Source organism: Pholcus phalangioides, unplaced genomic scaffold (genome assembly GCF_987345545.1).
Source record: "Pholcus phalangioides strain wild (caught in Gottingen) unplaced genomic scaffold, Ppha-v1.0 ptg000013l_1, whole genome shotgun sequence".
NCBI classification, from domain to species: Eukaryota; Metazoa; Arthropoda; class Arachnida; order Araneae; family Pholcidae; genus Pholcus; species Pholcus phalangioides.
In genome coordinates this window covers 23,771,983-23,785,478 of record NW_028301606.1, presented here as the reverse complement: position 1 = coordinate 23,785,478, position 13,496 = coordinate 23,771,983, and the positions used below count along the sequence as shown (strand labels likewise).

At 31.7% G+C, this 13,496-nt stretch overlaps 1 protein-coding gene across 15 annotated transcripts in view; it reads right to left on the bottom strand.

Annotated features, from left to right (window-relative positions):
- LOC149078820 (uncharacterized) overlaps positions 1 to 13,496 on the bottom strand; it is a 42,905-nt gene that overhangs the window by 25,240 nt on the left and 4,169 nt on the right. For 6 of the 15 annotated variants that reach the window (XM_089240953.1, XM_089240961.1, XM_089240954.1 and 3 more), the window contains 10 exons: positions 12,329 to 12,451; positions 10,972 to 11,211; positions 9,526 to 9,573; positions 8,289 to 8,444; positions 6,721 to 6,828; positions 5,389 to 5,529; positions 4,969 to 5,167; positions 4,451 to 4,617; positions 3,869 to 3,964; positions 2,932 to 3,078 (listed from right to left, as the gene is read on the bottom strand). In XM_089240953.1, the coding sequence (XP_089097079.1) occupies positions 2,932 to 3,078; positions 3,869 to 3,964; positions 4,451 to 4,617; positions 4,969 to 5,167; positions 5,389 to 5,529; positions 6,721 to 6,828; positions 8,289 to 8,444; positions 9,526 to 9,573; positions 10,972 to 11,211; positions 12,329 to 12,451 (1,425 nt within the window). The remainder of the gene's footprint in view (positions 1 to 2,931; positions 3,079 to 3,868; positions 3,965 to 4,450; positions 4,618 to 4,968; positions 5,168 to 5,388; positions 5,530 to 6,720; positions 6,829 to 8,288; positions 8,445 to 9,525; positions 9,574 to 10,971; positions 11,212 to 12,328; positions 12,452 to 13,496) is intronic. The other 9 variants (XM_089240956.1, XM_089240964.1, XM_089240957.1 and 6 more) reach the window with 2 other exon arrangements.

Genomic DNA, 13,496 nt, shown 5'->3' with positions numbered 1-13,496 from the left:
GGAAGTTGAGAAATAGATCTCTGTGCTATATGAGATACACAGCATTGTCAGAAAGTCAAGCAATACCAAACTTCCAAAGCTATCACATGGCTAGACAGCTTACAGAATTTTATGAGTAATGAAATACCTTGATAGGCAGACAGTGATAAAACAACCTCAAGACTCAAATGAAAACTGATCTCTCAGTTAAAGTCTCATCACAGAGCAACAGACCCCAAAATGTACAAATATTCAATCGTTTCAATTTGTACACAATTTAAAATGTAGATGGCAGCACTGACTTCCTAAATAATAAAACCAATATCAATTCTGTGTGTAGGGTTACCAGGTTCGAAAACTGAGAAAGCAGGATGCTTGTGCAAGCACCCTTGATTACGTCACTTTCTCAATTTCCACAATAGTGCCACTAAACTAACAAAAAAAAACTGCCATCCAATAATTTTCTCATTTTCCCAACTGTACTGAACTACTAAAAAAGAACAAATAAAGATCTATATTTCCCCACTTGTTCACACAGCCTAGTCAGTTTTATTACTTTTCCTGGAGGAAGGCGAAAGGTTTTCTTTCCCTACCATCAGAGGATTTTTTTTTCTTTTGGGAGTGTTGCTTTTTCCCAGAGGGGGGGGGGGAACAATTTTGTCATAGGAATCAGCAGTGAGTTTCATTTGCATCCTATTCTTTATTTCTGAATGGAACAGGTAACACCCCATCCCTCCCCACTTCAGTAAATGGCATTAGCGGTTGGTAAGCAAATAATGGTATTCTTTTAAAATGGATTTTGTGGTTTTGTTCTTTCTACCCTAAGAAAAACTGGGCCATAGTTAAAATAACATCTGCCCTTCTTGGAGGAAAGTTTGGTTCTTGTATTCTGAGAATTTCATGAGCAGTTGGTCAAAGTGTGTAGAAATGTGTGAGGGGAAAACAAGACATGTTTCGGCATAAAAAAAAATTTCCCCCACAAAAAAGGAATATAATTCCAGATATCTGAAAAAGGAAGACAAAAGGGCAAATTTTCTAAAACATAAGAGGATGCTTGAAATGACAAAAATAACGTCTGGTAACCCTATATGTGTATGTATACTGTTAGGTACACAGATACCTTGATGCAACTTACCCTGTGAAAAGAAATCAAATGGTAGTAAATTGCCCATTATTGTGGCAGACCATAATTGTGCTCAGAAGTGTTGAAAAAGCTGCACCAGCATTTATGTAAGAAAATGTCTGGGATTGAACTTTTTCTAATGTAGTGGTAACTTATTTGCTGTGGATAAGTGTACGAGCCTGACATTTATTCGACCTACTGACATCACTTCTGAGTGTCCATTCTAAGAGTGCATGTGCATTAGTGACTAGTCGATATACAAAAATTGATAAATTAAATTAGGACTCTGGTGTCACATGTCTCTAAAAGATCCGGCAAAGAGAGTGACATCACTTCAAGCCTTCTGTCGTACACTGAATAAACACTCGGCTCAGCTCAGTATATGTAACCCCTGCCGTACTTATTCATGTTGACAACGTATAATTCTGAGATCATGTTACAGTTTTAAAGATATTTAATATGTTTTTATTGAAATTTTTACTATTTGATTCTATAACAACTTTTCTTCTATGTAACATTAGAAGTAACACAGTTTTACCATTTAATATGGTTTAGCTTCTCATTGATTCATAAATGTTGTTTCTAAAACAATTTGCTAAATGTTTATTATTATTGTGGAAATACATTCTCGATATCACACCCAAGCGCATAAATGAAAAACACAATCTGAAGATTTCCAATAATGTTCTTCTGACCCAACCAGTGCAGCAGAAATCACATTTTAGTAATATGTCGAGGTTGAGTTCGGTTTTCAAACTTAAATAATATTCTACATGAATATGTGATTTATATTTATTATTCTCATCTTCAGATAATATTAATTCATCAACAAAAATGTGACACTAACACTTTCTAGCAAAATTATTAGAAAGACACAAGACAACAAATAGAAACAAAAATGTTCTCTGCTACTCAGAGAACGCATGCATGCTCGCTCCCTTTCTGCAATGCCAGTCAAAGGAAGGCGTAAATTCAGAGCCTAGAATACCAACCAGACCCACCTGTCCTTTATGTGATCCAGTTGGATGGCCTACACCAATCAAAAAATTTCAGAAAAATTAGAGGACAATTTATTCCTAAAAAGTATTCTATTATAATTCAATTTGCATTTTTCCAATTTCATTAAGTTTCTTTTTTGTTAGGAATAAACTGGTGGAATTAGTATTAATTTTGGAAGTAAAAAAATATTAGTGAAGTAGTAAATAGTTTAAATAGTTTATAAGGTTTTCGCGGCCATCATTTGATAAAAATTGTTTTTTCGGGTTCGAAGACCGTCGTCCGTTTGAGTTTGTTCTCAACGTTTCCCCAACACTAGTGGTTGGCATCTTCAGGAGAATTGATAAACTGGATCAAAGTCAAGTTTTCCGGAGTCTCAGGTTGTATTTATGCACATAAGTGGCTTGAACTACACTATTGTTTTGTGATTGGTCAGTTGATTCTATGGCCCAGCATAACAACCAGCATAACAACTGTTTACAATACGCTACCAGCCATAGAATCAACTGACCAATCACAAAACAATAGTGTAGTTCAAGCCACTTATGTGCATAAATACAACCTGAGACTCCGGAAAACTTGACTTTGATCCAGTTTATCAATTCTCCTGAAGATGCCAACCACTAGTGTTGGGGAAACGTTGAGAACAAACTCAAACGGACGACGGTCTTCGAACCCGAAAAAACAATTTTTATCAGTAAATAGTTTGTTCAAAACTTGAAAAAAATACACCTGTGTATAAGTTAGTGTGTTACTTGATTAAAAAAAAGCATTGAGATTCATTTATAAACAGCTTTTATTCATGCAGCAGAAGGGGAAAAAAGCTAACATACTTCACTTTTTAATTCCTTGACATTACAGTCATAATTCATTTCTCGTTCTTCGAAATTTTTAAGCTGAGTCTTCACATTACTCAACTCTGCATTCAAACTTTGTATCTCATTTTCTCTTGAGCTCAGCTGATCAAAAATTTCTTCTTCCTGCAAATAACATTGATATTTCTCATTGATTTTTTTTTAAATAAAAATTAAATTAGTGAGTTCAGTCTTATATACCAAACAAAATCTAGTGATTATGTAAGTGTTTCTATTGGAAAAACCAACTATAGAATCAAGAGCCTCACAGCGTGATAATAACAATATTTAAATTTAAAAGCAAGTGCAACCATAATTTAATAATACTAATAAACTAAATGAAGGGTGAGGAGGGGGAGCTCCAATGAAAGCAATCAACTCACTTTATTACTTGCTAAATAAAAGGGTGACAGCCTCACAATAAAATTCTGTCTGGCTGTCTACTACTAAATATTTTCAGTAACTATGAAATAATAAAACTGTGCTGGAAAATTGTTTTAATGATTTTATAAGATATACCCATTTCTAGCATTAAAATATCATACTGACACTTGAATCCAATGTGCACTTTATTTCTTAGCTGTGAAAAAAAAGGTCCCTCAATGCTTGTATTTGCCATCAATTCTAATACACACCCCAGATATATAAACAACTTAGATTTTTGAGGAGGAAAAATGCATGTCAGATTGAAAAGTAAATATTTGATACGTATAAAGGTTTTTCAAAAGCTGGCTGATGTGAAGATAAATTTAGGAAAGATAGAAAATTCAACTGCCCTTACAGAGAATCAAACCCCCATTCTCTTACTTTCCAGGTGAGTGCACTAGACTTCATTATCATATATATAATTATACTTATCAGAATTCAGATTAAAATTTCATGACATTGTTTTACCCTCACAAAGTTCCCTTATTACCTTATTCTTGAAATTTTCAGCAAGATCTGATTCTAAACTTTTCAATTTTTCTGACCACTCTTCTTCTATAGCTGTCACTTTTTTTGCATTTTCTTGCTATAAATATAAAAATGAATCTAAAAAAAGTCTGGATGGAATAAAAAAAATCTAAAAAACCATCAATAAAATCAAAAAACACAAAAATATATTTTAAAAATGCAGTTAAAAGAAAAAACTCCAATACCATTAACACATTTTCTGAGAATCACTGCTAATGCAACTCGTATGAATTTCTTTTTTTTTCTGATAACATGTAATCCAGATTTTAATTCAACATGTAATTGCGAAAATAAGTAATGCATGGTGCATTTTGTAACTCTTGATCAAAATGACAGGTGGTGTGAATAATATAACTAAAAGATTAAGAAAATGGTGAATTCCTTCTGTTTCATAATCATAACTGATAACAAATCAGAACTGATTCTGAGTACTGACGGCATCTGAATAATACACTGGTTCTTCAAAACAAAAAATGTCTCCTTTTAAATGATGGCTCTGAAAATATTATCGGTAACTCATAAGGAAATAATTCATAAAACATACCTGAATCAGTGCTATAGCTTCAGCTTTAGCTCTAGATAATTCCTTAACTAAGCTCTGTTTCCCTTCCTCCATTACTTGCTCTGTTGTTTCTACCCGAGTCAAAAGTTCATGAACCTTTTCTTCATTCTGCCTTTTCAATTCTACATTGATATTTTTTTCTTGTTCAACTGTGAAGGAACAAATGTTCACTAAATGGGGTTTCAATAAAAGGCTATTTTTAAATATGTACAGAACTTGAGAAATTGAAAATTGTTTAAAAAAATGACAACAAATGGTTTTATACATTCTCTTAAAAGGTATTCAAAATGTTTAATTTGATAATGGCAATTCTTAGACAAACATTTAAAATGAAACAAACACTTTTTGATGTAATACAAAGGTTTATTATTTATTTACTCAATGCTTCTAAAAGTTCATGAAGGTTTTTCATAGGGTTTTCAAAATTCCTTCTCAAAGATTCTGGGGAAAAAATGTCAAGACGATAAATGGAAAAATAAAAAAAACTGGCAATATATTACCTGCAGATTGCAGTTGGCGAATTTCTTCTTTCATTTTGACTAGTTGCCGTTCTTTGAGTTCCAGTTCTTCATGCATATTCTTTTTAGTCTCTGCCATTGACATTATGCTGTCTTCTTGTTGTTGCTCCAAATCTGTTAGACGATTTTTCATACCTTCTAGGACTTTATCATATTCCATGCGAATATGTCCTTCTTTTTCCTAGAAGCATAAGCAAATATCATTTCAAATTGATTGTCTCTAATGAACTGCATGAAATTTGTCCCATAAGCATCATATAATAATCAGTTACGTTTCTACATAAGTTTCTTCTTTGAATGAAAAAGTTTCTTCATAATTCATCCAATTTATGTTTTCTAAAAAAATTTACTGTTACATACAATTTTAACTTCTATTAAAAAAAAAAAACATTCAATCTGTACCTCAAACTCTTCACAGGCTTTAGACTGAGCCACAATCTTCTGGCTAAGCATCTCTTTTTCCCTTGAAAGCTCTGTGATTTGTTCAGTCTTTGTGAAAATAGTTGTTTTGCAGTCTTTCAAGAGTGACTGCAATTTTTGTATCTTTGAATAAAAACCAGATAAAAAGATAAATTTTCTAAAAAAATCAATATATTTAGCTTATTTACAGAGTAATGTATTATTGCTGACTAATTAATAATAATATGTGTCAAAAGGAGAAACTAAAATTTGCATTACTGTATAAAATTGTTTCATTATCTCTGAAAATATGAACAATGCATATCATATGCACTAGGAATAGCTAAGGATGTACCAAAAAAAAAAAACTTACACATACAGCATCATATTGACTTACATGCTTATATAAGCCACACAGTCACACAGACAGCACTAACGCCCAAGATACAAGCGTATCATCCTATGAACTTTCTATGTAGTTGATCAGAATAAATTCTGCAGAAGGACATGTATGAGATGCATGCATGGTAAAGTATTAATAGTCAATCAGAACATCTACATCACACTGCCAATGATGTGTAGCTGTCAAGTACAACAAAATCTCTGGTATCACAGTGATGTTGCCTTGTCGACATTGAAAATGCCATCTTTCATCTGTTGAAGTACTAATACATGCTGATCCTGCATCCTTGCAAAATCATGGAAAGTTGCCATTACAATGCTCATGCCCTAACAGTCATGTTTCTACATTTTTCCTTTTGAGATGTGATGGTTTTCAAAGTAGTGACCAGAAAAAAATGATTTTATTACTTCCTAACAAAAATTATTTTTTCTTTGTTTAATGCTGCTGAGAGGGTTAAACTTCTCAGTGGCATTAGCGAGATATCTCGCCTATGCTTTGTATTTTAGCAATCATGAGATATCTGGGTTTTTTTAAAATACCTCTTATTTCGGAAATGATGAACCCAGCTACTACATTGTTTTTTTTTCCCATTCAAGCATATTTTCCAACCCCACAACCTGTCAGATCAACTGCCAGTGGGCAAAGCAGGCTTTTGTTCTTTTTTTGGTAACAGGAAAAAAAAGAGAGGCTGTGCTTGAAACAATGTTTTCTCCCTCCCGAGAAAGAATACGCGCACATTATAAATAATGAAAAAAGATGGGGTATTTTTCTCTTCCTTGGTTTCTTTTTTTTTTAATGCTTAGATTTCGGAAGGGGTGAAGCGCATTATCACCTGCACAAAATTGGTAAAAAGGGTTTTTCTTTAAAAACAGTAGAAAAGATTAACATACATTTTTGTTTAATTCAACAGAATAATAATAAAAACAAAGTACTTTTTTTTGCATTGAAGCATTCTCTGGAGTGCAAGGAAAAGAGTTTTGGTCTACTGACTCAGTTTCACTGGGAGGGTTGGAAGACTGGCCTTCCTTTAAAAGGTTGATCTGAAAAAGAAAAGCATAATATAACATAGAATTCTCAACAAGCCATCATTCTGAATAATCAATAAGGTTAACCTCTAAGAATCACAAATGTGAGGAGTACTGAGTTCATGTACTGATAGTAATGTCTACCATACAAGTGTTAATAAAATTCGAATAAATATACAACAATACAAAATGCAGGTGGAAAAATCTATACCAATGCCTATTCACCTCTTTTATCAATTTAAAATATCAAAAATGATCAACCGCCAAACTGAGAGGGTATCCAATTCACACATAAATTAATGTTTGTCTCTCATGAGGTGAATGGGATTTTCACGAACAGTAACATGATACCATTTTGCTCTGAAATGTCTGAAAATTAGAGAAAGAGCATGACTAAGACTTTCAAATATTTCTATGGCCCACTAATTTTTCACACCTGAACTTAATTGAAAACATTTGTACCAACTCAATCATCAACCTCTATAGATATGCTGTCACATGCATCCCAGAAACCACCGAGTAACTAAACAATCTGTGTGTCTCTAGATTAATGCGACAATCTTGCTGCATTTTGACAGCACAAAACATTTTTTCAGAATATTTTCTGGTGGCCACACTGAAGTGACTTTTTTAAATAGCATCTAACACTCTGGGATTCATTTTATGGCTAATGATTCTTTGATTAGCACTCTTGAATCCACCTTGAACAGAGCAACTGCACTTCTCGTAAAACTCTCTCAATCAAATTAAAGAATTTGAAAATTGGTAATTCAATACTCTCACACGTAACAATTGCCTATTTTAAGAAATGGAATAGCATTGCGATTCCATGTGACTGTCATGTTTATTTTCCGATGCAAATGAGGTTTTCACCCTGTTGAGAAATTTTGTCCACCCACATAATTATACTGCATGCAATTTTATTATTGTAACACTCTCCCCTATTTATGCATTCAGACATCTATAGAAAATAATATACATGCAAATATATTAGTATGTAACTAAATTTACATGCATGAAGAACTAATATGTCTGTAATGATAAATTGGTAATCACAATTGCCAAAAGACAATGTTGAGCCTGAATTACTCAAATCATTTTAATCTGATCCTGAACACTTCTGTAGATAAAGCTACTTATTTACAATCTGCAGCACTAAATAAGTAAAAGTAGTCCAATAAATAAACAGGTGTAATCATAAAAATATGTAATAAATCTTATTTTAAATATAATTTATAACTCATAAATAGACAAAGTCGTTGACATTGATTGATATATTAGAATAGAATGAACACTTTAACATGTATATACTGTCTTGAATAATGAGATTCAAATAATTCCTCATATGTATTTTAAAACAAGACTTTATTACCCAGTTTTTCCAACACACATACATATTTAAATTTCTGATTCAATACCCAGAATAACAAAATTAAATGCCCAGCACCCTTAGAAGTGGAAAGGTGCTTTTTCACCTGTGTTTCCAGAACAGATATTCTTGAGTCTTTCTCTTCAAGAATAAGTCTTAAATTCTCTTCAAGATGAGCTTTTGCTTTCTGTTCGAGCTGGCACTGCTCTCTGAGTTCTGCTATTCGACGCAGACTTTTATCTTGATTTTCAGTGAGAGCATGCTATATACATAACACAATGCATTCATCAGGAAGTCACAACTTGGAAGAGTTATTAAAAGACATGCGATTACAGAAAAAAAGATGAAAAAAGCATGCAAAATTTGTCATTAGTGTAAAAAAGTTTTTTCCCCAATTAGTAATAGAAAAACCACAAAATTGAATTAATGTGATGCAGCAAACATGGAAATTGTTAATTTGTTTTTTTAAACCTCATCATGCAATCAGTTGTTTCAACCCCCTTAATAACCAGGAAATATTTTATACTTTTGCTATTGCATAAGAAAAACTTTTAATGAAGTTTTTTTTTTAAATTTTGACTTTTAAAGTAGAATTGGTAATTGAAACTCTGAATAAATAACCAGTTGAGTATTCCTGCAATCACGAATAATTTTACACAACAAAAATTTAACAGTATAATTTACAAATAAAATCTATAGAAAAAATTTTAACATTTGATCATTTGTCACACAAGGGTCATTTTATGCAAATTATGACTAATAAGACCGAGATCTACTTAAAAAGATACATTTCAGACTCTTTTAATCCTGTCTGAATATCATTTGTTGGATGTCTAATTAAAAAAATCCTTTTATTTCAAATCTGTAAAGCTATTAAAAACACAACATAATTTTTCACATAAGAAACAATGCATACATTTGTGTGAAATTAACAATCATAACTAATTTAAAAAAATTCATTTTTTTCAAATCATAAAGCTTTTTCCCACTAAAAACAATAGATAGCAATGACTAGCAAACATTTTTAACTATTAAAGTGGAGAAATTATCAAATAAAAAATTGTCATGAAAAAAAACAAGTATCAATAACTATAAATTTCAATCAAAATCACTTGGTACTCTATCATGTTATTTTTCTTGCAACTACTACTGCATTTTCAACTGAAAATATTAGGCAAACAATCTGTTGATAACAGTTTTGCAAGTTTTAACAGAAAGAGCAACATTTTTAAGCTCACATAAACAACATGCAAAGAAAAACTAGCCAGCTAGATCCATTTTATGCTACTATATTTTTATGCTTTGCTTTAGAAAATAAAATAATGTACATGAAATATTCATACCTCAAGTTTCTTCTTATCTTCATTCATAACCTTATATGCTTTAACAACCTAAATAAATGAAATTGCTTCATTATTTAGACATCTTAGAAAAAATAAATATAAACTGGAATTACCAAAATCATAGGATAAAAGAATATCAGTATCAAAAATATGTTATTCCTATTAATATCAAAGTGAATTTTTTCCATAAAAAAAACAATGAGTGCAAATCTCCAGGTTTGAATGACCAAGAATCAAATATGAAAATTAATTGATATCATGACTATGATAATTTTTTACGAACTGAACACCCAATGTACTAATGTACTACGTCATAAATTGAAATAATTTTTTCCCCCATTTTTGTAACACTCTATTTAATTTCTAATTAAATGACTATTAAAAACAATAGTTGATCAGAAAGCAAATTTCTTCATTGAGCAAAGAAAAACTGAGGGAAAATTCTGTGCTAAGATAGCAAAATGTTGTCACTATTTCAAAATTTCATGATGACAATTTGTAAATATTTTTTTCCAAAATGGGATATTATGACTTTTTGACTTATTAGAATTTGCCCTCATTGTTTCTTCATAAACTGAAAGAGAAAGATGAAATTTTGTCCCCTTTAAAAATTTAGACAAACGAGACTCCAGAATGTGAACTCAATTTTTTGGGAAAAGTGACGCACATAACATTTTGCTATCTGAGCACAGAATTGTTAAAATGTAAGCATTTTGAAATATGCATCAGAAGCCTTTACGAGAGCTAAATTTTAAAATTTAATACTTTTCACCATGTATCTATAGAAAGTTTCCACTTTTCTGAAAACTTTTAATGAGTCCAATATAATGTCTTAATTTAATGTTTTATATTATAAAAAATTTCATGAAAAACTCCCTGTTTATACATAGGAAACTGCTAAAATAAGCAAACCGTATGTAAAGTTTTGGCAGAAGTAAAAAGTTAAATCAGCAGAAACAGAAATAAAGACAAAAGCATAAGTTATTCAACAATATACATCTCTTTATAATATTACATCAATTTTTCTTAACATTTATAACTGATCCACAAGATTAACCCTTTAACGTTCAGTTTGGCTGAAGATGGCCAGTTAAGTGGTAAGAAAGTAAAGAATTAAAAGACCCTTGTGAAAAGCAGAGAAGAAACTGAAAGCTCTCTTGTCAGAACATAAAAGACAAGTCTACAAGCTCTAAAGTAGTCAACATTTGGACATTTTCACTTCACAGATCTCATTGCAAAAGTTTAATGCTTTAACATTTAAGTTTAAATTGAATCACTATAATAAAATTCACACAGCTCACACATCTCTTATATGGATATAACCAAATATTATAAGTGATTTGTGTTTATAAGTAGAACATGTTTATCACAATTGTAAACTGGTGTAATGCATATTTTGTAATAAAACATATCTTCAAACTTTTATCAAAGGGGAAAAATTCTTACTTCAGCATATTTATTCTTATACTTGCAAAGCCTGGCTTTCAATATTTCTATGCTTGTTAATAACTGCTCCTTTGATATTCCATCTAAATTCAAAGTAGGTGGCTCTTCTACTTCACTCTCAATATCTGTCTGAGGTATATATGGCGGTGCATTCATATTGGGAGACTGAACACTATTTGCATCAAGCATATTTTTATTGTTGGGAGTAGAATACAGCTCGGAACCAGCAGAGCTGTTCACCTAAATGATAAAAAAGAAAATCTCTGGAATATCAGCATAGAATTTCACTAAAACAAAAATAATAGTCATGAAATAAGGCCACCAGACCAAAATAATTCAAATTGTAAACTAATAAAAAAATCATGAAAGCATATATCTTAATTTTAGTTTAAATTTTGTATTAAAAATATTTTTATTATACACAAAATTTGTGTTATAATTCACTTTGTATACAAATATTTTGGGTGTGTGGAAAAGATTCCTATTTTTTCATATGCAGAAAATATTATAAAGATAAATGGTTTTCATGTCATAAGTAACTTCCAGGAATTAATCTTGTAAGGTTGGGAGAGAGGTACTATTGTGCCATATATTCCAACAAATAATGTATGCAAGGTTAGAAGAAAAACTAAAGATAAATTATGATAGAATTTGAAAGACACAGTAAACACGTGAACAGATAAAGCAAACATAGCTAGAACTTATGAAAAGAATGAATATGCAGACTAATAAATGTTATTTTGTTACACTTAGCACAAGCAGTTAGACAATAAATTTTATGCATTAGAATAAATCCCATTATAAACACTCTTGAAAACAACAGATGTTAACAGTTATAAATTATAAATTGATGCATATGCTTAACAAAGGTTGAAAAAACTTTATCAAACCATGCAAAATTTGAAATAACTGATTTTGTTTTAAGCAGGCTCGACTATGTTTCATTTGTTCTATGTGCATATGTAAAAACTTCATTTTTGTATATAACATGGGTGCACAAACTCTGGCTTGCAATCTGACCTATTCAAAAATTTTATCTAGCCAATAAATGTAGAAATCTGTTAAAAATTAGATAAAATTTTTTTTTAAATTTATATTTCGAAATTTTATAAATTCGCAGTTGTTATACAACTGAAATTTGTATAACAATCACTTTTGAATACATTATACAACTGAACAATACCCGCAAAAGAAATTATTGATGAAAAATTATCAGCAAGTGGAAAACTGTGCATCCATAGTGTAAATAGAGCTTTGTCTAAAAAATAATTATAATTACCATTAACATTACTATTATCTTTGAGATAAGAAACAAAAAACTATTAACTAAACAAAACCAACAAACCCTATATATTACCGATTTCTTTTGTGGAGAATTTGGATCACTGAATGAAGCATCCTCATCACCTGCTATACTAAATTGTGGTGAACTTGGAAGAGGGTCAATAACAGCTGAGCTGTCACTGAGTGTTATAAGGTCCTGCAAGCAATAAAATTTGGGAAGGAAAGGGATATTCACTTAAACCATCACTGAAACAGCACAAAAGCGGTCAAGCATTCACACATTATATCTGTAAAAATAAGCTCATTCATGTGATTAAAATAATCAGATAACAAAGTTAGCATTTTCCAAAGGATGCCATGAAACAGCATTCTAGCATGCAAATACCATATATACTTGTGTATAAGCCAACTCATATATAAGCTGATCCCCCCCCTCCCCCACTTCAGGACCACCAAAACTGCAATAAATTGAAAACCTGTGGTTAAGCCAACCCCCAAAAATCTGTGCATTTCAGAGAAAAAATATATATTTCCATGCAAAATGAATAGCCTACGGAAGTTTACAATAGAAAACAATTCAAACTTTTTAATCCCTTTCTTCCGAGTCTCCAAACTCATTGTAATCCATCAGATCATCATAGGGTGCAGCATCGCCCCTATGATGGGTACGCTGTTATCGCCATTGTAACTTTCAAAGAGGATATCTTCAGTTCCGTCCATCGCATTGCTGATGCAACACTTTTTGAAGGATCGAATGATAATTTCGGTGGAAACTGAATTCCACGCCTCATGTACCCATTGGCATACTAGGCCAATGTCAGGTTTCTTCAAGGCTTTTGTGGTTTCTTTATCATCAGAATTCATCCATTCCATCCACAAATTCCCGTCTTTGAGAGGCTTGTTGATGCTCACATAAGGCTTTTCAAATCGACGTTAGCCCAGCTGGTATCAAACCCAATGATGTTTCGATTTCTTTGCCTCGTCTTTGACATTTTCGGGCATTTTAATATATCCCATACCAATAATGCCGGTTTCTCGAGCACTGCTAGAAAAATGACTACTGATTGTGAGGGCCGATATTTTCTAATCAAAAACTGACCCAAGTATAAGCCGACCGCCCACTTCAGGAACAAATTTTTTCACAAAAAAACTTGGCTTATACACGAGTATATATGGTACATAGCTGGACAATTTATTCTTATTGCAACAAGGTAACCCCAACAACACAAAAACAAGCATTT